At 42.0% G+C, this 26837-nt stretch overlaps 1 protein-coding gene and 1 long non-coding RNA gene across 2 annotated transcripts in view; both read left to right on the plus strand.

The window, feature by feature from the left end:
* Positions 1-13712, plus strand: part of LOC138749768 (D-glucuronyl C5-epimerase-like) — a 75313-nt gene extending 61601 nt beyond the window's left edge. The window contains exon 5 of the mRNA XM_069911604.1: positions 10967-13712. Coding sequence (XP_069767705.1) covers positions 10967-10980 — 14 coding nt within the window. The 3' untranslated portion in view covers positions 10981-13712. The remainder of the gene's footprint in view (positions 1-10966) is intronic.
* Positions 13713-21172: 7460 nt separating this feature from the next.
* On the plus strand, positions 21173-25352 carry LOC138749698 (uncharacterized). Its single transcript, XR_011348826.1, has 3 exons — positions 21173-21290; positions 23670-23934; positions 24966-25352. It is a non-coding gene; the product is annotated as an uncharacterized lncRNA (long non-coding RNA).
* Positions 25353-26837: the final 1485 nt, after the last annotated feature.

Here is a 26837-nt window from a genome sequence, read left to right on the forward strand (position 1 = left end):
AATAGATTATCCAAAATTTCCATTAAAAAAAGGAGCTGTCCTATTACCTCCTGGTAGTGCTCTACCTTACAGTGAATTCAAGGTTGATCCAAACTTTCTTTCAGAACTACCCTCCACTTTTGCCCCTCGCCACAGGGTCTCATTTTAATTTAAATACCCACTCTTTTTTTTAATGTTTCAGAGAAATGTATTTATAGAAGTGTCAACTAGAACTTGGTGAAGTTTCAGCTTTCAGGCTTCCACTTATCTGGCTGCAAATCTAGCTGCTGTCTGGACCCCTGGCTCCCATTACATAACTTGCTCTTACTCCAGACACCAAACTCTGGTCTAATGAGTGAGCAAGATGCTGAAATGTCCAGACTATTGGATACCAGATTACACTGGACCATGATGATTTTGTTTCCTGAACAGTTTGGGTGTATTTTTATGGATTTTGGTCTGCAGATCACAAAAATAAACTTAAAATTTTCCTATCACGTACTGGTTTTTAGATGTAACTTTTTTTGTGATTTCCTCTCCTATTTTAAGTCTACCTCAAGCACACATAACAATGAATTGCGACATGTCATTGAAAATTAATTCTCTGCATTTGCACTTGGACCTCTTCCCTGCTGATCTTGGTGCAGTCAGTGACAAACATGGTGAAAGGTTTCACCAGGACATTGCGACCATGGAAAAGCGGTATCAGGGCAACTGGAATCCATCAATACTGGGCAACTATTGTTGGACACTGACAGGAGAGGCATCAGATGCTGAGTACAAATGAAAATCAGAAACAAAACATTTTTAGGTCAGTTGAACTAACACACTGTCACCATCATTATGCCATTCAGCATGCAAAATTCAATAAAAGTTAATAATGTTTCTCTAATTTCCTTCATGATGCAGCAAATCTGAAAAATCTTTGTTTAGCTTGAAGTTGTCTCAGAATCCCCATTTTTTTTTTTAAGGAGGCAAACCTTTGGAAACAAAAATTGTTGTTCAGTGTTATCAGACTTCTGTTGGTTGTTTTGTTTGCCTTTTTTTCTGTTTCAGTAAATTCCGTCTGAAGGACCTTTTATGCCTACGTTATAGATACGGAAATTAAATTTTTACTTGCAGCTGAAAAGGTACTTGTAAAGATCAACTATAACAGTGAACTATTTGAAATTAATTAAGAGACAAATAAGGTAGATAGTAAATATTCTCAGTAATCCTAGTGCAAAAAAATAAGTGACTTGCAATAGGGCAGACAGTTCCTTTGTGCTGTCAGAGCAGCCTATGATCCATGTACCAGGTACGAGTTGGAAAGAAACCAATTTCAGATGTCTGTACCTTCAGCCCAATGGTAACAGTGAGAAGAGGTTGTGACTAAGGTGGGGAGGGGGTGGTGGTGGTGTCCTTCACAATGTTAGCTGCCTTCTTGAGGCAGTGGCTCACATAGATGTATGCGATGGGTAGTAGGTCAGAGCCTGTGATGGACTTACTTATGTTTGCTCCCTCCAGCTTTCTGCATTCCTGAGTACTTGATTTGCCAAACCAGTCTATGAATCGTGGAGCTTCCAGCCACACGCTATATCTTGGAATCCATAGAATGCAGAGGTGTTGGTGTACCTTCACAGTTGCCTTGATGTGCCAGCACCAGGAAGAGTCTGCTGCGAGACCGGCTGAATTCTTCGAGCCTTCCTGTGCATTTTTTCCGAAACACATTGCACTGAGGAATAGAGTTTGAGCTGGAGACTACCAAGTTGGAGTAATGTTCTGTCAAGCTAGCTTCTGCAATTAAAGAACCAGTTTGCTGAAAGTATTCAATAGACCAGTTCTATGGAGAAAAAAAGAACAAATATGATTAGAAGCAAGTTTTGAAAAATGAAGCAAGATGCAAATCAACAAATACTGGGGATTCCCATTGTTTTTCTTTTTGATTCTTTTGGCACTCTGCAACTTTACACTTGATTGCTTTATCCTTTGAGTTTTTGTAAAAAAGAGCAAATTGCAGACAGAAGGATGGTGTATGTTTGGGATTGAGATCCTATTTTCCCTCTCTGTTGCTCACTCGCTTTTCCCAGTTCTAACACCAATTCTTCAACTTGAAGCATTAACTTTCCCCATCTATCTGAGTGGAACATTTTCAGTATTTTTCCCCCTCAAATGTCAAGGAAATAAGGTGTAGGGGCAGAATCTATGGTGTCCAAGCTTGCCAATGACATGAAAATAGATGGGAGAGCATATTGTGACTCTCAACAATGGATCGGTTGAGTGATTTTACAGATGGAGTTTGATGTGAGAATGCACTTGGGTCAAAGGAATCAAAAGACAGACTATCTAAATAGAAAGGGACTGAAAATGGGTGAAGTTCTTTGTGTTCTGGTGCATGAATTATGACCAGGCAGAGATGGCAAGTATTTGTATCCAACATGGCACTTGCCTTGTTGGAAAGGGATTCAAGAAGTTTCCACTGGTGGGGAAAATGTTGAATGAGGGAATACAGTTTCAAGAGAAGGAGACCAGTCATTTAAAACTGAGATGCATAGAAATTTCTTCTCGAAGGGGATAGTGATTTTCTGAAATTCTGCCCTTGAGTTGTGGAAGCTACACCATTTAGAAATATTTAATACATGTATATGTGTGTTGATTTTTCTGTTTTGTTCTTAATGAAACCAGGAGCCCAATGTATATTTATATAATGTCTACGAAGTTTTTGATGGTCAAAAAATACATTTTGGGAAAAAGAATTAAAAGGCAAGTAGTTTTTTTTTTGTAAGATTGGTGAGTTGAGAGCCCTCCTGGGACCCAGGTGCGATTACTGGGGCAAAGGTGCTGAAAGTACCTTTTAAATTGTGAGGGGATCAACACATTACATTGCCAACCCAGCTACTTAAGGGGGAATCCCACCCCCGCAATGATGCGTAACGTACTAACCGGAAGTACCACTGGATGTTTGGATGTTGTCTGACCAGTGTCACTTGCTTGCGACCGCTGATGTCACCGGAATAAGTAGGTCGCTCATTTTTGTTTTCAAATCGCCTGTGGACATGACCTCGGTAAGTTTAACTGGGTTCACTAACTACCTCTGAGGTAGGTCAGGGATCCGGTTGGATTCCAACGCAGTTGACTGGGTCAGACCCTTTCAACTGCTGTGTAACTGGGGTGCTAACCAGGCAAATTGCCCAGTTAACTCCATTTCACGTGACAGTTTGAAAGGGCCTATTGAATGGTGGTGCAGGATTGAGGAGCCAGATGGCAACCCCTGTTCCTGCTTTCTTGTGCTTTGGTTTTCTGGTGGTGAATTGTGGAAGACGGAAAATAACTGTGAGCCTAGAGAAGGTGCCAACAGCAACCAAGGAATCGTAATCAATCGGCCTATGGGAGAAAATAGGGGAATTGGTTGTGATCTGAAGTTGCTCATCTCCAATAGATTGTGTTTCTTCAATACCTTCACTGTTCAATTGAAGCTCGAGGATAGAGGGAAACGCATGAATTACACATGCTGGAATCTTGGTCTAACAAACAATCTGGATGGACCCTTATGCCAGGGAGCATCTAGTCCTTGCAAAGATAATAGAGGAGTGATCACACAAACTGATTATTTTCCTCTGTTTAGAAGTGACGTCATTGCGAGTAGGGAGCGTAATATATTGAATTTCTAGTTGCATAATTAGATGGTCCTAATTAAGATTGAAGAATGGTATTGTAATAATTCCCACAGGGCTGAGAATAAACTTTGTTCTTGTTCATGATTAATCTTCAGTATTACCTGCTGGAACATACATTTTCAGGGTGATCACATTTGAGCTGAGCCAAGCTTGAGGGGTTTAAGGGTGAGGATTGTCAATGGGGTAGAGATGGCAGGTTGCAGCAAAGCAGGATCTCTACTTCCAGTAAAAGGCAGCCAAAAAATTAGCATGGCTGTGGAGACTCTGCACCCCACTCCCACACTGACCTGTCTGTCCATGGCCTTGTACTATCAAACCCAAACCACACGTAAATTGAAGGAGCAACACCTAATTTCCAATCTGATGGCATTAACATGGACTTCTCTGGTTTCTGCTAGACCACTTCCCGTTCTCCCACTCTTCCCCATCCCCTTCTTTCCTCCAGTTCTCCACCCCCTCCCCTCTCATCATTCACAGAGCCATTCCCCCCTCCTCCGTTTGCTGGTGTGCTTTCCCTCCCTTTTCCACCTATCATCTCCTGCTGTGGGATTGTGCTCCACCCCCTTCACTTCCGGCCCCAAACAATTTTGTCCTGGCACTTACTTATATTTTGTTCATACCTTAAATGGCTCAAGTCCAAACCGTTAGTTCTGTATCTTTATCTTTGCTATATAAAGGACACTGTTTGACCTGCTGAATTTCTCCAGCATCATGTTTTTATTTTTTTTAAATTGGGATTCCTTACCCATTTGTGAAATTGGTGATTTTCAGCTTACAGGATCTTTATTCTGAAATGTCTTATTGTAACATCGAGTAATTGTAGAAACAAAATGAATTTACATGTTAACTATAACATTTATAGGACTTCCAAATGTTGCTTAACATGCAAATTAAAAGCAAATCATTTTTTACATCAAATTATTACATGGTGCAAATGGATAATTAAAAAAATATATATAAAGGTTGAGGAAGCAAGAGAAACTGAAGGATTTCTTCTGTTCCACTAAGGAGTCAGGCAAAGATTTTCTGTTTAATAGTTGAGCAGAAAAGACTGCCTCTTTAGCCACATACCCCTCCTTCACTGCCTTGGGTTGTAACCCAAGTTAATACTGGTTATAAACTTCTTACTCTAAAGAGTAATTTTGCAAGATGAAAATTAGGCAAGGGTGGTTGGAGAGGAATTGATTAACTAGGCTTGCAGGCTTTGAATCTGTAAGAAGTGATAGGAAAGGCTATTAACCCTGAGGACCAATAGGCTGTAAAGTGAAATAAAATTATAATTGCTGTAAGCTCAGGAAAGTGATGTGTCATTGCTCAGTGTTATGTGTGTGAGAACTGAGGGAATTATTATGAAGCAGTCAATATGGCAACATTATGAAGGCAGCTGGAAAATTAAATTTTGCTTTTGATTCACAGTAGCAGATGTATTTGGCAACTAAAAACAAATGATTTATTTTTTTACTTTTTCATCATCGACTGCAGTGTTTATTTACTTTGTTCAAATTAAAGCAGAGAATTTCTTTGGTGATCTTTTTGAATTTTAATGTCTTTAAGGCTCATCATTTTAGATCATAATGGAAATTCAGAAAGGCTAATCCTTTAGTTCCAGTGCTTTAATTTTAAAATCTCAAATCCAAGATCAATTCCCTAGACCCATGGAACATTAAAACACAGAAAACAGGCCCTTTGGCCCTTCTAGTCTGTGTCAAACTATTATTCTGCCTAGTCCCGCCCATTTCATACTCCTGCCATCCAACTTACTCAAATGTTAAAATAAAGCTCGCATTCACCCACTCAGCAGGCAGCTCGTTCCACACTCCCACCACTCTGAGAGAATACATTTTTCTTAATATTCTCCTTTCCCTTCCCCCTTTAACCCACATCCTCTGGTTTCAACTCACCTAACCTCAGATGTAAAAGCCTACTTGCATTTACTCTTGTCTATACCCCTCATAATTTTGTATGTCTCTATCAAAACTCCCCTCATTCTTCTTCACTTCAGGGAGTAGAGTACTAACCTGTTTAACCTTTCTCTGTTACTCAGTTCCTCAAGTCCTGGAAACATCCTAGTAAATTTTCTCTGCACTCTTTCAAATTTATTATTATCTTTACTGTACAATTCAAAATATTTAATGAGCAGTGGCTGATTTTCCAGCTTCTTGAGGTTCAAGGAGAAGCCTACAAAGCTGCAGTACTGATAACGGGAAATGCCTCAAGGCAGACTTAAACTCCACTTGGGCAGAGGGCAGGGGGAAAGAGAAATGCTTGATTTGCATCTCGTTTACATTCTGAAGTTGTCTTAATTGGTAATACGATGGTAAAAGAATTGTTCTGTCAGAATGATTCTGGTCCTGAGGAAGGGCTCAGGCCTGATTCGTCAGTAAGTTATCTTTACCTCCTATGTACGCTGTGAAACCGGTCGAGTTCCTCCAGCACGAGAGACTGCAGATGCTGAAATCTTGAGCAATGAACAAACTGCTGGGGGGGGGTTTAGCAGCTCAGGCAGTGTCCATGGAGGAAGGTGGACCATTGACTATTTGAGTCACAACCTTTCTTCAGGACTGAGAAAGAATAGGGAAGTCATGTAGTATTCTCAAGGTGAGGAGACAGTCGATATACCAACAATCACCCTTACTACTCCCCCACCCAGCTCTATCTACCTCTCACCCTCATTCCTCCTTGGTCCCCCTATGACCTACTGGCTCATTCCCCTCTTTAAAATTTAAAGTTCTCCTTTCTTCGTTTGGAAGCGGAGTTTCGGCAAGGATCATCACTGCTGTTTGGCAATGTGCAATCAATTCTAGAGATTGGTGAGCACATCGACCCCTTACACAATGACGAAATGTGGCATGCGTTCACAGAGGTTGATTTTAGCTTCAGCTGATGTCGGTAGGGATTGAAACGTGCATTGCAGGATAATTGATGCAAATGCATGCACATCTGCTGGCGGGCAAACATCAGGCGATGCTTGTGGCCAGAAGTGCCCGAGCTCATTTTGCAATTGCTGCGTTTTCACGTTGTAACTGATTTTGAACACTGTTTACTCGAGATGGAATCAATTTTGGATTGCAGCACATTGACAGGGACAGGACTGCACAATCCAATCTGAGGCTATTTATGTGCGAATGGGACAAGAGCAGGTTGCTGTAAGTTGGATTACTGTGCAGGCACACAAGATTGCTACATTAATCATCTTCAGACCATTCATTCCGTGGATACTGTTTCTGCCTGTTTATTGCTTTCTTGATAATCTTCATATAAACAATCTTCACTTGTCTCCCTTAGATATTTATTACAGATGAATGTGTTCTCCTTTCACACTTCTCTCTCGATTCCCAGACAGCTTGGCATTTGTCCAACGATTAGCCAACCTCTCTGCTGCACTTGTGTCTTGGAGATGAAATCCAATCAAAGTCTCGGGGCTCTTCAGAGCTAGCCAGCTGCACAATGACAACAATTCAACCAGGGCTACTTGTTCTTTTAAGCGTTAATCATACAATAGAAGTAAGAGGATAAGATGAAGCAGGTTTTTGTTCCTTCAGCACAAACAGGTGATATGGTAACATGGGTGGTAGAGTAACTGCCTCACCACACCAGCCATCCAGGTTCCATCCTGAATTCCAGTGCTATAGGTGTGGAGTTTGAACATCTTTACCCGCATCTGCATGGGCTCCCTTGAGGTGTTCCAGTTTCATCCTGTACCGTACTGGCAAGTTAATTGGCGGCTGTAAGTTGTCTCCATTATGTAGGTGAGTGGATAGAACCTGGGGTGGTTGATGGGAATGTCAGGAGAATAGTTGACAGGGAAATATAGAGAGGAATAGGATTGCCCTGACAAAGTAGAGCCTTTGGTGTGCTTTCTGGGTTGTTACACTTGGGACAGTCTGTGTGTGATGTTTACTCCTTGAAGCCCTTCACCAATGGCAAGTTCTTCATAGGCTGGAAGGTGCTTTAAGATGTCATGGGTGAAGCAACTCAGCAAATTGTCCCTGTGACGGCGTGAATTTTCTCCCACGTCCCACTGCTTAAATTGTCCCCAGCGTAGTTGGGTGGCATGAGAATGTTGATGGACATGAGAAGTAATAGGTTATGGAGTGGAGGAGTGGCTCTGGGAGCCAGCACAGGTTTCATGGGCTGAATGAACTCCTCATAGTTTGTTTGTAATCTATGATGTGATAGATGTGTTGAATCAATGCAAATCTTTCTGAATGAGATGCTAAGAAAAGTCCCATTGGTCTTGACAAGTGAATCTAATGTTCCCATTAAACCATTTGAAGTAGGTGGAAAATGATAATATTGACCAACATTAACCCTTTAACCTGACGAAAAATATGTGGTTATTTTTTCTTCCTGTTTGTAGGATCTTGCCTTGGCTTCCATCAAAAGCAAATATTTATTTGGTTAAAGTAATAGGTGTAAATTATTTATAAATGTAAGTTTGTGCTTCTCTCTGCATTATGCCCATTTAATACTTTTCATATCTTCCTCTTCAACTGACCAATAAGGGAATATGTTTCTAACATCAAGGGTTTAATTTCTTCTTGTGCATACCTCATTTTCTGATATCTTCTGGGAAACGGCATGGTTCTCAATACAATCCAGGACCATGAGATATGGGAGAAGTAGTCAGCCATTCCAGCATGAGCTGATCCATTCTCCCACTCAGACCCACTCCCCTGCCTTCTTTTCTTAACCTTTGATATCCTGACTATTCAGATACCTATCAATCTTTGCTTTAAATATACTCAATGACCTGGCCTCCACAGACATCTGTGGTAGCCAATTCCAAAGGTTCATCACTCTCTGGCTGAAGAAATTCCCCAGCCCCTCTGTTTTAAATGGATGCCTTTCAATCCTGAAGTTGTGCCCTCTCGTCCTAGACTCCCCTACAATAGGAAACAGTGTCGCCATCCAGGTCTTACAATATTTGAATTGCTTCTATGAGGTTCTCCCTTCGTTCTTCTGAACGCCAATGAGTACAATCCAAGAGTCATTAAATGTTCTTCATACGCTAATCCTTTTATTCCAAGAATTATTATTATGAATCTTCTCTGAACTCTCTATAATGCCAGTATATCCTTTCTTCAATATGACCGAGTTTGTTTTGGTTCATCGTTGTACCCTTGTTTCCCAGAAACTACAATGCCTGTTTTTGTTAATAAAGCTTCCTAACGTATAAATGTTTAACTTAAAAGATTTCTGCAGCCCTTGGTATATTCCAGATGGAATAGAAAGAAAATAAATTGTGATGTCAGAAAGAAATGTCAGTTTTTCTATGAGAAATCTGTGGATAAAGCAAAGAAATGACTGAGATTACAAGCACATTGATCAAGTCTGCAAACAGATAAGAACAATTGAGGCAGAGTTGGGTGGAAATAGGTCCTGCAGTTAGGGTGCTTTGGAGAGCAATGCAATGGTGCAAGCAGCAAAGTTATAGTTTAAAGTGGGCATTGTGTTTGACACAAACATGGGACTGTACTGTTCTATGTTCTAACATGTTAGTTTAAAATTTAAACATTAAAAAAAATGTATTTACAGCACGGAAAAAGCCGATTCTGGCTTCTTAAGCCTGCGCTGCCCAATTACACCCACATTAGCCTACAACCCCCAGACGTTTTGAGGGGAGGAAGGAAACCCCACGTAAACAATGGGAAAATGTACAAAATCTTTACAAACAGTGCCAGATTTGAACCTAACACGCTAACTGCTACGGTAATCTTGCCACTCGATGTTACTGGGAAGCAAAATAGGACACTGATTTCTTTAAATAAAATATTTAATTTTGTTAAAGAGAAAATGTCATAGAGATTCTATTTATACAGCAATAAGCAATGTTTTACTTTTTCCCCATTATTACTGTCTACAACTGCATCATGGTATAATGAATTTGATTTCTTTGAGCCATTCTCTCACTGACTCTGAGTATAAATGACATTTATGAGCGTACTTTCCAAGATGCATGGCAAAGGCATGATTAGTTTTATTTTTAAATATACCATTTGTATGAGGAAAATATCTATTTCTGTCAACTTAGATTCATGTATGTGTGTAAACTTTTAAATTTTCATTACCATAACTTTGATAGATCAGCTCTTTGAGTGTTACCTTGCACCCAACATTAGCAAGGCTAAGGAACTGATTGTGGATTTCAGGAGGGGAGAATCAGAATGCAAACCAGTCCTCATCAGGGGGTCAGACTGGAGAGGGTAAAGAACTTTAAATTCCTGGATTCTCAACATCTCTGAAGATGTCTCCTGGGGCCATCATTTCGATGCAATCATGAAGAAGGCTCGTCAGCGGCTATGCTTCATTTGGAATGTCACCAAAGACTCTTGCAAATTTCTTCAGGTGTACTGCGGAGAGCATTCTGACCAGTTGAATCACTGTCTGCAATGGGGTTGCCAATGCACAGGACAGAAAGGGGCGACTGAGAGTTTTGAACCCAGCCAGCCCCATTATAAGCATTAGGCTTCACTCCAATAAAGACCAACAAGAGGGGGTGTCTCAAAAAAGCAGTCTCTATCATCAAGGTCCCTCACCACCCAGGCCGTGCCCTCTTCTCACTACTACCGACCGTCAGGAAGGAGGTCCAGGAGCCTGAAGATGAACACCCAACGGTACAAAAGCACCTCCTTCCTCTCCTCCATCAGATTTCTGAATGGAGAGTGAACCCCAGATACAACTTCACTTTTTCTCTTATTTTGATCCTTATTTTTAAAAATGTAACTTAGAATGATTTTTTCACCTGGAATTCTGCTGTAAAACAACAAATTTCATAAAATAAATTCTGATTTCTCTATTAATTCTAAAACATGAAATAGTATTTATCAGTCGCTGTCATGAATAGAGCAGCGCTGAGAATTTGACAGATTTCTATTTGCTAAATGGGGTTGCGTGCTGCAATATAAATGTGCCTGTCTTTGCTAAACTGGCTAAATGTTTTCTTGATTTATATCTAACTTCATCCTTTGTTACCTGAACCTCTTGAAAGTAGAAGATTTAAGTGTGGGAAAATTTGGGGGAACTTTAATGGCAATTTGATTCGTTAAACAACAGCTATTGTGTTTCAATATTTAATTAATGAAAAAAATTCATGTTTACTTATTACTTTTTAGTTTTAGCCAAGATCCTTGATTTGACACAAAGAGCGATCAGAAGATAACATCAAGCTCTGTACAATAACTTTTAACTTGGTAACTTGACTGTGTTCACACTGGAGCAAATATTGTGGCCAGGATTGATCTGAGGTGCACTTGCCTTGTAATTTCTGTATATTCTTTAATATATAAATTAATGCCATCTTTATTTTTTTGGCCTGTCTGCTCGTACAGATTCATTTTATTAATTTCTGGTCTTGGACACGTCTGTCTCAATGTGGGAGCAATGGTGGTGGTCAGGAAGAGGGAGAAGTACATTTCAGTCCACCTGCTGAACGGATGTTTGGAGACCCTCATTGTGAAGAAAGAGCTTAGTGAAAGCCCACCCTCAGCAACACCTGGCACCATTGGCTTTCTATGGATTAGAAACTATAATTTTTCCCTTTAATATTGTGATAGATGTTTAAACATTAATTGATGTCACGACTTAAGGCCAAAGTTGAGCTTCTGTCTTGTGGCTTATTGAATTGGCTGTTTAGGAAGAAATTTTAGCTCATTTTTTTAATGAATGTGTACTGACAATAACCACACCAGCTGTGCTGTTGATTCGTAAACATTAATGTTCAAGACAGCTTTAATAAACTAATATGGACACTAAGAGGTCTTGTCTCTCTGGACAGTAGCTCTGGACTGCTTTATAGACAAGGTCACCGGGAGGACCCCTGGTGACCTAGTGGTGTAATTGCATCTCACCACATGATGGACACAACCTTTGTGGTAAATATAGATCATTGCAGCACAATACTGGCCCTTTGGCTCACAATGTCGTGCTGACTGGTATAAATCTACTCAACAATCTGAAGCTTCCCTACCTATTTTTTTGCTGCCTCATGTGCCAGGCCTGGATGTCATGCAATGTGGAGAGAAGCCTGCAGGTGGCGGTGTTCCCATGTGCCTTCTTCCAACGTTGGGGATGACCTATGAGGTGCCGACGCAGTCGGCATTTGCCCTGGGTGGGGTAGAGGTTCTGAGTGTTCATGGAGCTGCATTCATCATGGGGGCTAGAGGAGAGCACTACATTTCACTTTTGATTTGAGCTCTGTTATATGCGGATGGCCTGGTTGAATTTCTGGTCAGTGGTGACCCACAGGAAGTTGATGATAAGGGATATGATGATGGCTGTTTCAAGGGCAGAAGGCTAGAAATGGTCCTTGCCTACTACTCATTGGCCCATGACTGAATGTTGTCTGGGTTTTGCTGAATGCAGACGTGAACTGCTCCATTTGTTCAAGGTCATCGAATGTACGGCTGAAGGTGGCTGGGGCCAAGGACGCCGCTCTGAGTATCTCTTGCTCTGATGTTTTGGGGTGGGTGATTAACCTTCAACACACACAGGCCAGTATGACTCCACCCCTTCTCCCCCATTGGATTGTGGTCCATGTGAAGCCTGTTGATTTTAGTATTATGTGAGTTTCTTGAGAATACATTCAGTTAAGTACTGTCTTCCTGTCACGTTCCATCAGTTTCGGCCTAAAACTGCACTGCAGCCCATTGGTCCTAGACTGACCAATGACGTCTGGGACAAGTGGTCTGGCAAAACCCTAACTGGCGAACAGCAAGTAGGTCCTTGGAGAGTAAGGCCGCTTGATTGTATTGTGGATGTCCACCTTGCACGCTTTGACTTGGGCAGGAATTGGAGGGATTGGACTTGTCCTGCATTTTCTGAACAGCAGACTCTATTGTAACTTCCATACCGCTATGAAGTAAGTGTACTGGAACATTTTGGCTAGAAGCCAAGTAGAGTGGTCACCCCATTATCTGGAATTCAAGCAAACTCGTTTTTTTTAGATACTTACACAGTTCAAGCTCAGATCCCTGATTGTCCTATAAATCCCTGAAGTGACTGTTCAACACCTTTTTTTGATCTACACTCTTCTCATAAAGGCTTAATATCTCTTATGATAATTTGACTGATCTGAGACTAGCCGAACTAGTTAAAAATCAAGAACACCTGGGAGCAGGATTTGAATCTTTCATCTGATGAGGTTGGGGGCTCCATTTTTAATTTGATTAACACGACTTCTTTTTATGCACATCATTGTTTGATGCAATTTAAAGTGGTCCACAGAGCACATACGTCTAAAGTTAAATTGTCTTGTTTCTATTCAGGCATAAATCGTCCATGTGACATATGTAAAATAGGTGATGCTTTTTTTGTTCATATGTTCTGGATCTGTTCTGGCTTAGAAGAATTTGTTTTTCAAACACTGTCAGTAATTCTTAAGTTAAAATTGGAACCTTGCCTTTTCATTTCTCTTTTTGGATTACCTCAAGATGTTGATGTACAGGTGCCTACAGTTTTTTTTACGGGATTGTGGGGACCAGGCACCTTCCATTGTTCGGAATCTTCCTGATTTCGGAATCATTTTAAAATGCAATGTTTCAAAATCACACAAAATGGGGCGTGGTGGAGTGGTAAATGAATTTAAATAAATAAAGACCGTGAAAGACCATAATATCGCTACCATGTTTTTTTAAATTAAAAAAAAATCTGTCTCAGACATCACAGACAGTTTCATCTCCAACATAGTGTCAAAATTAACTGTTTTTGAAGGCCATCGGGGACTCTGCAGCTGTCTTTGCCATGAAAGTTGCCTCCAAATATAACTGAGTTTAAAAAAAAAATGCTATCAAGGGTTCAAAAGTCAAGTTCCAAAAGATTTAGGGCCCATTTATGGACTAGTACCATAATCTGAAGATTGTGTTGTTTTGGAATTTTGGCGCCGTGCTGCCTCTCTCCAAGTTGTTGTCACTTGATTCATAAACGTTAATGTTCAACCTTGTTTAGAAGAAGGGGTTTGAAATTTTTCTTTTTTTCCGTTTTTATTTGTTGTCAATTCATACTTTATGATTCTGCTCTGGATTTCCTTAATATGAGAATGTTGTATCATGTTTTATTTTTTTTCTTTTTTTCCGAATCTTGTTGCACATTGTAAAATTGTTCAATTGTAAAACATCAATAAAAATATTTGTTTTTAAAAGAAAGTTCTTTCCTTTGTGGCAGAGCAACATTCCAATTCCACAGTTCCAACCAACATCTGTGTGAAGGAACCAAGCGGATGTGATTGGCATCCAAGATTAGCATGCCTCCCTGCCCGCTGCCTCCTTGTAAGAATCCTCTGCACCAGTCAAGATAAAATCTACTTTGTTGCCATCTTGTTTAGGATTACTTCATGCAGCACTCTAAAAATATTACGCATGTCTCCTCCAGGGTTCCATCTGAACAACGTTGTCTTTAATTTGCTGTGATTTTTTTTTTAAGTGTGATGGTTTGCAATGTAATTCTGGTTGGCAGACTCATGGAATTGGTGCTGCATTGAGTTCAAGATATTTGCTTTATAGAAGGATTTGCTTTATAAAATCCTCTCCAAAAGAGAGGATTTTTTTTTGATGCGCTTCATCAATTGGACGAACAAATTACATTTGTTAGGGGTGCAGTCGGACTCTGCTCCACAACCCCACCCCCCACCCCTGCTGAGTGCTATTCTGGACATACAAGGAACCGGTTTCTTCCATGACCAGTACAGTTGACCTTGTTCTTCGTCCTACTGTTCGCTCTCAATTATACAACATGGTGCGAGATCTCCTTGTCGCCGTTTTAGGTGAGCTCTGGCAACTTAAAAAAAAAAATTTGCACTGCACCCCTGCTTCTGGTGTTCCATCTTCCTGTCTGTTCACCAGCTTTGCCTTGATGTTCTGGTGCTAAGGCTTCTGTTGTTAGAGGGGGAGTAAATGCAGACGATGTGACTAGTAAAAACACACAGAAATGCTGGAGGAACTCAGCTGGTCTCACAGCATCCACAGGAGGTGAAGATTTATCACCAACGTTTTAGGCCTGAGCCCTTCTATAGCGTATAAACAAAGAATAGGAAGTCATCAGAATAAAGACTGAAGAATGGGAGGGGGAGGGAGTCCAGATCAACAAAAAGTTTTAATTGGATATGATAAGAGGAAAGGTGAGAATTGATTTTGATTCTGTGAAAGGAGACAGAGGGAAAGGGAAGAGAAAGAGAGAGAGAGCTGGGGGAAAAGGTGACGGGAATAACGGGGGATGGTGTTTAATGGAAACTGGAGATGTTGATGTTAATGCCATCAGGTTGGAGGGGTACCCAGAGAGAAGATGAGGTGTTGTTCCTCCAATTTGTGGGTGGTCTCAGTCTGCCAGTGCATGAGACCATCGACAGACATGAGAGCAAGAGAATGGGGCAGCGAATTGAAATGGGTGGCCACTGGGAGGTCTACACTATTGCGGCAGACAGACCCAAGGTGCTCAACAAAGTGATCTCCCAGTCTGCACCCAGTCTCTCCAATGTGGGTGGATGCCACACCCTTGTTCAGTTGAGACCGATCAAGCAATCAGGATTGGGACGTGGTCCGCAGGCCTGGTCGGAGGATAGGAGTCTGCCAAACTAAAGGTCAGCACCTGGTGGAAAAGCCAAAGCCAAATTTTCCAAGACCATGGTAATATCCTGGAAATGGTCATTGCCAAACTACAGTTGCGTAACCTCACCAAAATATTAAAATGAACTTGCGGGCATGTTATTTTTGTTTAGAGACTGCAGGCAAACTTCAGCACTGGTTTCTGCAGATGCTGTCCGTCAGCAGTCTGCTGCTGGCTGGCGGGAAGGAGCTGGCAGCAGGTGAGGCCACAAGAACCAGGACTTCCATCTGGAGATGTGGGAGGATGGTATTGGCTCTGTCCTTTCCCTGCTGAACCAGCGACTTAGCAGTCCTGTCAATCAACTCTAAGTGGAGATGGTGATGCTGTAACTTCAAAAGCAATGTGCCGTCTGAAGTCAGAGTACGTGTAGTCCTTCGAGACAAAGGATGATTCTTCCTCTAACACTCTCCTCTCTTTCTCATGGAACTGTGGTTTCATTATTCCAATTCAATTACTCTGAGGCAGAGGAAGGAATTTGCATCTCTTCCCCCCACTCTCCTCCCACCCCCACTCTCCTCCCCCCCCCACTCTCCTCCCCCCCCCACTCTCCTCCCCCCCCACTCTCCTCCCCCCCCACTCTCCTCCCCCCCCACTCTCCTCCCCCCCCACTCTCCTCCCCCCCCCACTCTCCTCCCCCCCCACTCTCCTCCCCCCCACTCTCCTCCCCCCCCACTCTCCTCCCCCCCCACTCTCCTCCCCCCCCACTCTCCTCCCCCCCACTCTCCTCCCCCCCCACTCTCCTCCCCCCCCACTCTCCTCCTCCCCCCACTCTCCTCCTCCCCCCACTCTCCTCCTCCCCCCACTCTCCTCCTCCTCCCCCCACTCTCCTCCTCCTCCCCCCACTCTCCTCCTCCTCCCCCCACTCTCCTCCTCCCCCCACTCTCCTCCTCCTCCCCCCACTCTCCTCCTCCCCCCACTCTCCTCCTCCCCCCACTCTCCTCCTCCTCCCCCCACTCTCCTCCTCCTCCCCCCACTCTCCTCCTCCTCCCCCCACTCTCCTCCTCTCCCCCCCCCCCGTCTTCTCCTCCCCCCCTCCCTCAGCCCATGCTGTTCCACTAGTTATGTCCCCAGTTCACCTGCTTTTATTAATTTCAACTGGATACACACTTTATTGGACAATTTCCCATTGGTCCTGTAACTCATTTTCCTTTTTCCAACAGCAGGAGGAATTATATTGATTGTTCAATGTCTTTATTTCAAACTGTTGGTGGATGGCATTCTTCCACCCTCTTATCGGTGAAGCAGCTAAAAAAATCTGCATTCTAACATTTTAAGGAATTGATCCAATCGAAATCCACTGTATTTTATATTGTTATGATGTTGCATTTCATAAAAATCCTCTGTCTTATCTCGAGTCTATTCCCAAAGATCTTCAGTGTCAACCTTCTCCCTGTCTGATCCACTGGAGAGCAAAGTGATATAAACTCTGTGACACAATGTGAACGTTAACTAATCTTTGGTGCAATGCTTCGTAGTGAAGACCTCTCATTTCATTATCGATCTTCTAGTTCTATTCTTCCCGAAACAGAATGTATCAAAAAATGATTTAATTCCACTTCAGTCACGCCGGGGAGGGAATCTGTCAACACCGCCACATGCAAAGTGACTACATTAACCGGAGTGACAGCAGGGAACCTTCCAGAATCATCGAGTGTCCTAGTTTACAAACTTGACATTTAATCAGGTCCAGGCAGATACCGTCAATGTTGTAATTATTTTCCATAAATTATGCATAAATGGATTAACTTTTTGAGTGCTCAAGACAGTGACGACTTTTATTTTCTTTGATGGTTTTATTGCAGTTTTTATTTCGTTGCTTTTCCCCCAACGTGATCTGTATTGGTTTTGTCAGTGACACTTGGCAGAGTTTTCTCTGCCACAACGTATTTATTATCTCCTCAAGGATGGTGGAGGGAGACTCAAGAAAATGCACCTTCAGTCTGTCAGAAAGAGTAACAAAATTCTGCTTAACTTTTGTCCAGAATGTGGCTGATGCATTTCAGCGACGGAGAAGACTTGAGCCTCACGATTGGCCAATCAGAATCAGAATTTATCATCATGCAGAAGTCACAAAATTTGGTGTTTGCAGCAGTGTCGTAGGGAAAAAATTCATATTATAAACCATCTTACAACAATAAGTATTTTTAAAAAAAAATAATAGTGTGTAGTGTACGCGCCATGGTGAGAGCGGAAGGAAGACACGAGTCGAAATCAAAGACTGCTTTATTGCCCGTGTCATCGGAGCGCTGGCCTCTGGGTGGCTGGCATTCCTGCCAGAGTTCCTCATCTTCCCGCCGTGCAGAGGCCACCTGGGACAACGGCCGGTGTAACCCCCCCCAGGTCATCGCGTTCATTGGCCATTCTGCGGGCCGGTTCGCGTCTCTGTGCGTGGTCCGCCCCCAGTGCACGAAAAGTAAAGTAGTTCATTGATTGTTGATTATACAGGAATCTGATGGCAGTGGGGAAGAAGCTGCCCTTGTGCCGCTGAGTGCTCGTCTTTAGGCTCCGATGGTAGCAGATTGAAGAGGGCGTGGCCTGGGTGGTGGGGGTCTTTGAGGATAGAGGCTGCTTTTTTTTTAAGACATAGATGCCTGATATTGATGTCCTCTTCCATTCTAACAGTGTAAGTGTGAAATTATTTCTGAACTTTCAGAGCGTAAAGCTCTAAGTAAGCTGGAAGGTGATGAGTTGTTGGTTTTAGATAACGTGAGGAGGACTGAAAGGAGCTGTATGAATTTCCAAATCATCTGTTACTTTAATCTGAATAAAAATAAATAAATCTGAGACATTTAGGGTTTACGAGCCTTCATTAAAAACGCATGACCTGTTTCCAGCAGTTTTTATTTCCGGTTTCTAGCGGCTGCAGTTTTAAAAGAAATTCCTGCTGGTGAGCTGGAAAACTGTGTTGTCAAGAGACAAGTTTTGCAATGCAGGAAGGCTGATGAAATTCAGCATAGCGGTGATCGTTGCTTTTCTCGTTTTTTGCTCTCCCAGCTCTACTTCTTCTTTCCTCTCTCACTGCCCTTCTTCCCTCTCCTCCTCCCTCCTGCAGGAATACAAGGAGCCGCACTTTTGCAAGTGATGTAGAGAGCTTTGCCCACCGGTGCACGAACACAGAGGAGGCAATGGCGGCATTAGATTCTCTGATCAAGAACATCCCTAATAGGAATAGATTGGCCTGAAATTAAACTTCCCTCCATCACAATTATGTTTTATGACCTAACAGAGACAGGGCATGAGTTTCACATAATGATACAGTCTGTGTGCCAAGGATTCACACTCCAGTCCCATTGGAGTATCTGTACCCGCTGGAGGTCAACCAGTACGTTTAGTTAAAAGTTGTTTAAAATTGATCCAAAGAAAGTATTTTGTTTCATAGATTTTTAGAATCAGATAGCTCTGGTGAAAGAAGAAATTTTGCTGACTCTGTGGTTGTAGTAAATACACAGAAGTGTCCGTAGGAGGGAAAGATACAACGAACATTTTGGACCTGAACCCTTCCCCAAGCCATACCACGACGAAGGAGGCACCTGCGATCAATTTTCTAGCTTTGGCTGCAATGTTGTGCCAGAGAATGACCTTTGTTCCTTCAGACATTTCTTGTAAAATAAGCCAACTCATTCTATTTGCCTCCTATGCACGGTTCACTCTTCACCCAGGGGAATGGATTCTGCTTTGCCCATCGCATCCTGTGCTACCTTTGCTCATCTTGAACCATTTGTGAATGAGAGCACCAGTTAACCTACAACCCTTATGGTTCGGAGGGTGGGAGGAAACTGGAACACCCGGAGGAAACGCATGCAGATTACAGGGGGAACGTGCAAACTCTTGACAGACAGCTGCTGGATTCAAACCCGGGCGGCTGGTGCTTTAGCAGTGTTGTGCTAACCACTGCACCAACCGGGCCACCCTTCAGTGCAATACTGCAGGACTACTACACGACTGGAGGTTCCTTCCGTCAGTGGAGGCATTAAACTGTGGCAAAGATCCCACAATGCTATTTCACAGAAGAACTCTCGGGTAAAACGAGCTTACCCTTAGGATTTGGCAATGCAAGTCATTAAACTGATATCTAAACCTCTGGCATCTATGGGGATTGGTCAATGCTGGATAAGTGAACTTTCCAGTTGCTTCAGACTGTGTTTTGCGTTGATTATGGCGAGATTTTTTTATTTTTATTTTTTACCTATTTATTTTCCACAATTTTATTGCTGGTTGCTTGAATTCCAGATAACAGGGAATCTATTGGATCTCAAGGTGTGGAAAGTTCTGCCCAATTTCTCATAGCTACTCTTCAAAGAGACTTGATTAGTGGCACCATGCCTTGGAATGTTCAGATCCATTGAAAGATGCTGAGTAAATGCAGCTCTCTGTTCTCTCATCACCACCCACACTCCACCGTCAGACTCCTCAACAAACTCAATCGGGTCTTATTTAAACACTCTTACACTTTATCGATTTTTCTTCTTTCTCTCTGTATTGTAGTTAGTTTGTTTACATTTCTTCATTTGTTGACACGTATACTTTGGGTCTGTTTTTGTCGCACTGCCAGTAAATGGTCATTCTGCCTCGCCCGCAGAGATCTTCCTTTCCAACCAACGTGCATCCTCCCACTACAGGCTTAAAGTGAGAAGATGGAGTAAGTTTACCCAGTGGTTTTACTAGGGTTGGGGGAGGGGGGGGTCACCTGGTGCAGTAACTCATGGTGTCACCCTCCACCACCCGATGGACCTCGCCCCATACCAGACCATACAGAATCCTTTGTAATGTTTTTTTGTGCTTATGTTATTCAGAAATTGGAATTCCTGTATATCACTGAATGTAACGGCAATAGTAGTGAGATAAACAACCAACAAAATTAAAATTACACCTTTAAATTACAATATCATAGACGCAGCCTAAATGTATTTACATTTTCAGAGTTTCTTTGATATTGATTTATGCTCTCCATGTGGCACGATAGAATATCCCCGCATGATTAAAAAAAATACAAATTAGCAATATTAGAAAAGTATATAGTTGTACAAATATAGAATAAGATGTGATAAGCAGTTTGCAAATTGCTTAAATTTCTGAGATTACTAACAACAAGATTGTTTTTAAAATCTTTCTACATTGAATTACAGCATTATTAGTAACTGAGCGGAAACCATTTTTTGATTTTTCTCCTTCCTTTTCTTTAATTACTACTTCATTCTTTAAAAAGTTATTGATATCAGTTCACGAATACTAATAACCACAATATTGGAGCTAAGACACCAGAACATTTGACAAAAGCAGCAAGTATACAAACACCAGCAGCAACAAAAACAACAGCGCTTGCTGGCGGCGGGTGCAGACGAAGCCACGTGATTCGAAGCGTCGTTGTCATTGGGTAATAACTACAGCTCTGACCGGAGCACTTTAGAAGGTTCAAAAAGTAAATGAGCCTCATTTTAGCCTTGTAGGTTTATTAATACATGAAAGCTGGGCTTATAAAAAATGTTTTTGTTGTGACAACTAACGACAGGGATATTTTTATTTAAAAAAAAAAAAAAATTTCTGCTGAAACACTGAACAAAAATTTTAGAGACAGTCATTTGGTATCACCCCCTCTGATGGTGTCATCCAGTGCGATCCACACCCCTTAGTGTGTTTTCCACATTGAGGAGAGCGATGACCTGAAGGAGTTGTCAGTAGAGTTGGCAGAGACGTTTAAAAAAAAAAAAAAAAAATATTTGGGTCGGTACTTGGCAAAGATGATAAAGGATACATGCAGGGATTAACATCATGTTGGTTATGAATGAGGTGGACAAAAGCTGTATTATTGAAGTTACAGGATTGATTGGAGGAAACAGGGTTTGGTGATTAGATCAGAGGAATTCAGTCACATATGGGTTACACTGAAAGAGTTACCAACTAACTTGTGGTTTGAATCAGATTTTAACTCCAGAGAAACCTCCAGCAAGATGTGGCCAGTAGCAGTTGTGCATTACCAGCCACCTCAGCTCAGCTCCTTCTCATGGTGGTTTTCCCTCAGGGGTTGTCAGCTGCTCCCTCCCAGTGCAACGCTGCTGGGTGAGTTGTTGAGAATTTCGAAAATGTGAACTGTCTTGTCTCTCCAGCTTTGTTCTTCATTCCCTGTAATTGCCCCTGTTCCACACCCCATTCCACAGCCTTAATCCCTCTTTATTACTGTTCTCTCACTCAGCAAAACAAATTCAGTCATCTTTTTCAAAAAAATATCAAGTTTATAAACAATAAAACTCTTTTCAGTTCCCTCTGGTGATGATGGCACTGTGGATATATTTCACTGGCTATGAAACTTTTCCAGAAGTGAAATGTACAGTAGAAATGCAAGTCTTTTATGTCATGGCCACAATCTCAATCTCTCACTCAGTGCAAACCCCTTCGCCTTGTTCTCCTTTTTAAATGCTGTGCTTTGCAATCCTCCTTTCTCTCTCATTGCTTGTCCCCCTCTTATTCTCTCTCTGCCCTTTTATTTTCCTTCCTTTCTCAGTTATTTCCAGATTTTTTAGTTTGATTCATGCCAAATTTCCTTTCCCCCCCCCTTCACCACTCCCCCCCCGCCCTTCACCACTCCCTCCCTCTCCTCCACCCTCCTTTCCTCCCCTCTCTCATCCCCCCCCCCTTGTTCATCTCCTCTCTCCCCCTTCCTCCCATTCTTTTTGATTCCTTCCTCTCCCTCCCTCCCCCTATCTTCGGCTATGTAATTACCAGCCTGATAGCTGGTTTAGAGTCGTGTAAAGAACAAGGGGGAGGGAAGAAGGAGACCGGAAGGGTTGAGACATGATTGCGTCAATGAATTTATCTGGTTGCCCAGAGCCAATGAGTGTAGACATTTACCCAACTGAGTTCTGGTAAAGTGTAAGATGCTGAATCACATTGAAAGTACCTGCTGCTTGTGTAAATTTAATGCCAACTTCATGAATTTTTGATCCAAAATTTAGTAACCAAAATAGTGCAACAAAACAAGAGATTTTGTGTTTGAAGGAAAAATCTGCCGGTAAATAATCCATGATTGCATTTACATCAATTTCTAACGATTTCAGATTTACTGTCAGAGTTTCATACTCCAGGCACAGCAAAATTTCCACTTAATGGTGGTGCAAAAAATAAACGACTCAATGTAAATAATGTAAACAAACTGTGTCATGCAAGAGAGATTTTTAAAAATCAGCAAAATGCATAAGAGTCCTTAAACGAGTTCCTGATTGAGTTAGGGGTCTGATGGTGGAGGGGGAGCAGCTGTTCCTGAACCTGGTGGCGCGAGGCTTGTGGCCTCTTTCCTGATGGCAGCAACGAGAACAGAGCGTGTGCTGGGTGGTGTGGATCCTTGATGATTGCTGCTGCTCTCCCGACAGCAGCGTTTCCTGTCGACGTTGTCAACGTGGGGAAGGTTTTGCCTATAGCACCCTGTCCATGACCTTTTGTAGGGCTTTACGTTCATGGTTATTGCTGTAGAAGTCTCTTAGTTCAACTCACGTTATTGCAGTCAGTGTCTCTGGTTTGATCTGTGAACTTCTTGGTTTGACCTACATGTGCTAAACCATAGATATTGAGAATAATTGTTCTTCTCTCCCTATGGGAATCAATCAATTATGTTTAGTTTCAAGCCATACACACTCTTCTTAGAAAACTCAGCGGTTCAAACGGCCCTGCGCCAGTCTTCTGCTTTCTCAGAGACTGCAACTCCATGAGGCCACTGCTGAACACAGGTGCCGCCATCTTGGGCCCAGACCCCGCGGTCGCAGGATTTTAAAATAAAACCACTGTCGGCTCCTTTAACAGGCCGTTTAAAGCATGTACGCAACTCTCGGCAGTGAGACTGGGTGGTAGTACCCTGTGGAGCAGTGCTGTGTCTCCTCTCCCTGTTCGCCAAGGGTCCACACCAGTGGCATCACTGCCATTGCAGCAGGCTCCAGCATTTTTATCCTCCTTTCTGAATAGGGGCATTCTTCCTACATTTCCATCAACTTCACTCTAAACCCCCCCCCCCCCAATCCTCCAACCTCCAGGTCCTACCTCCAGTACATAAGGGGCAATTGACAGTCACCAGTTACCCTGGCAACACACTGGTCCTTGGAGGGAGGAACCCTGGGGAAACCCACATGGTCACCAGGAGAATGCACGAACTCCAGCCGAGCAGAAAGAGAGGCCAGGGCCAAACGCAGGTCACTGGAAGTGGGAGGAAGCAGCTCTTCCTGCTCCACCACTTCTGAAATGAAGCACAGAAGAAGTGATTCCAGGCCCACAGCTACTGGGTTCCTTCTTAAATGTCCTCTGGAGTGGCCCAGGAAGGCATTCTGTTCAGAGACAATTATGGACAGACTCTAAACGTTGAACTTACTAGTGATGCCTTTAGAATGTTAGACCCTTGCTTTGTACCAATTGAGTTTATTTTTAACCCTCTGGCCTCTGTGCCCTTGTTTTCAGGGACTACCAACAAGTGCATTTACAGGTACTCCACGACTTACGAACTGGAGGATTGATTGTATCTCGAAATGGACGCAAGTCAGAATTTTGCCTGCACACATGGAGTACAAATGTTGTATTTGACAAACTATAACAGAGATACAGGGCATGCAAGAGCCAAAATGTGTGCACTTACCTTGTTAGTTGGTGTCCCAGGGTCCATAGGCTGGGTGCAGCCACCTTGATTCCTATGCACGTACACGAGGCTTCAGTTGGCGAATGCGCAGTAAGTTCGCATATTGGTGCATGTGTGCAATTTAAGCACCCTGACAATATTGAATTCATGCCCTTAACTCCATGTCCCCGTTTTCAGGAACTACTAACAAGTGCATGTTATGGTTTTATACCCAACCACTAGCTGGTTCGTACTATAGTTTACCCATGGATCCAGTCCAGAGAATATATTATGAAAGGTTAAAAATGGCCGGAATCGAAAGGATTGAATTTAAAAAAAATTCTCTTCATCTTTATACTCTGTAATTGTGCTTCCACTTTATCCAGCAGTATGAATGTTAGAGTTGATCTGTCAGGCTGCTCATGGAAGGACCCTAATCATTATACCAGGTATAACGTGACAAATAAATTTAAACTTAACACTAGAAGAATTATACAAAAGGTTATATAATCCTAAATAATGACAACATTTAGAAAGAATTAGAAGATTCTAAGAATATCCATGTACAGTAAAACTCCTGGTATCCGGAATTCAAGCAACTGGCAAAAAAAATCAAGGAAATGAAATTTAAAAATATAAAATAAATAAAATAATAGGTTTAAAAAAATATATATATAAGTTTAACATTGTCAAAGTAAATGCTCTGTGAAATTACATACAAATCTTTGGTGAAGATGGGAGCAAATATTTCAGCCAGTGGAGGGCATTGGTCGAGCTTTGCTCATAGCCGTTGTTTGAATAAAGTTGTGTGAAACAGCGATGGCGTTGCCCAGGATGAAGAGCTGGTTGATGCTGCTCGCCATTGGGGTGACTCTCTTAAAGTGTCTCCTTAGCCCTGCTTAGTAAGAATCGCCCCAGTCAGAGGCTTTATCTGTAAACTTGGTGGGGGAGGGGGGGGGTTAATTATCTATTGTTCATGTTATTGTTCATCCTTCAGGCTGTTCCATGGAGGGGGAGGAACCTGCAGATTCAGCAAAAGTTCAATGTTTTCAAAGAATGCGACTGTAAAATGCTTTAGGTTTCTGTATTCATGCAAGTGTATGTCCAGCGTAAGTACAGTATTTTTGTCTTTTGTCCTGCAGGAACATGAAAATGCCATCTTACGCAAAATCCTTTTCCTACTTATCTAGAGGTAGAGGTCATTGTTACGGGAGGAGTTGTGCGAGTTTGCGTAAACCTTCACTATAATACCACTCATGAAATCAACGAAATGCAGATTAACAACAGATTAGGAATTAACCTTGTAACCTTTCTGTGCTGTAGTTATAAAGAAAAATCCCCAGAAGGGTATGTATTTCTGAGTTACCTCTCACTGTGGACATTCCAAATTGCTTTAGTGTCAATAAAGAACTGTTGACATGTCAACTCTACCCGAATAAAGCAAAACCACCTGCTGATTTGTGCATAGCAAGATCACAAGGAATATTGCAGTGGGGGTTATTCTGGGTTTTATTAATGCCGATTAAAAATTGGACGCTAATCTCCCTCGTGTTGTGCCTGTTGAGTTCACTTGAGGAAGCAGAAAAGGTTTATTAATGGTGCAACAGTTCCTCAGATCTGTTAACGTGTTGAGACTTCATCCTCTGCATTGAGGGCCTCAGCAGAGCCGCAAATAACAATTTATAATATTTTCATATGTACCATTATTCACCATTACGGCAGGCAAACGTTAAAATATATCAAGCATGTTAAATTTTTTACATGACAATAAAAGGAAACAAACAATGTTTTGGGGCATTGGGGTTGAGGATAGAGATGGGTCACGTAAGTGAGAAAATCAAGTCGTTTTTTAATGTGTCTAAGCAAAATCTGTCGACAAAACAATTCACTCATCGTCCTTCATTACTGCCCAATGTTGTGGGATATTTAAAAGCCATAATCATAAACATTAATGCCTCAACAAGTTAATTGCTTTTAATTGATTTACTGCTTCTTACCGAAGATTTAATGGAAATTCTCTAAGTACGACATAAACCAGAAGGGGATGTAATATTAATTAAACTTCAACAGCCTTGACTTGTTACATCAGTAATTGCCCATTGCAATCCCCTTGCTGTGTCCTTTAGCAATTCTTGGTCTGCTATTGAATAATGCGAGGCTGGCAGAAATTGCTTCCTTCTGTTATTTCCTTGCAGACAATCGCCCTGATGCCCAGGAAAATTATTTAACGTTGTCAAGACCAGAAGCAATGGCCCATTCAAGCACGGAGATTTTCTTTTAATGAAAAAATTAGCAAATGTGGAAATGCATGAATTGCATTTTGTTCCAGACCTCTCTTATGAATCTCTGCTGGCGTCTGAACTACTAATGCATCTGCATGTGAGCTAGTAAAGTCACGTCAGCTCTGGATGACTAACCAATGACTCCAACTTTTGATAGCACATAAATGTTCAGTTGTGACATCATTCATTAAGGCCTTCTCTTACGTCTAATTGGTAAAATAGATCAGTAATCCCATCAGCAAACAAAACTGAACAAGAATCAGAATGTTTCAGCAGAAAAGATAGATAGAAATCAATATATAGAAAGATAAATTACTTTAAGGCAATGGCTATTTGAAATCTCTGCCAACTACAGCTCAGTTTCCCACTATTATAATGATTAAAAGCTCAGGCAAGGTTTGTTCTCTACAGCACAAGGGCACATCAAGTAGAGCAACTGGCTCCCAGTACCAGAATCGTACAGTTCAATCCTGACATCAGATGTGTCTGCGTAGAGTTTGCATATTTTCCCCGTGGATTCTCCCATATATCAAATGAACGCGGGTCAGTGGGCGAATTAGCCACTGTAAATTGGCCCCAACATGTAAATGAGTGGTAGGACCTAGGGGGAGTTGATGTGGTCAGGTGAATAAATAATAATATGAATATGGGATTGGTGAATAATGATATGAATATGGGATCAGTGGCTTGAAAGCTCAGATTCTATGCTGTACCTCTCTGTGACTGTATAAA

Source organism: Narcine bancroftii, chromosome 14, assembly GCF_036971445.1.
Source record: "Narcine bancroftii isolate sNarBan1 chromosome 14, sNarBan1.hap1, whole genome shotgun sequence".
Lineage (NCBI taxonomy): Eukaryota > Metazoa > Chordata > Chondrichthyes > Torpediniformes > Narcinidae > Narcine > Narcine bancroftii.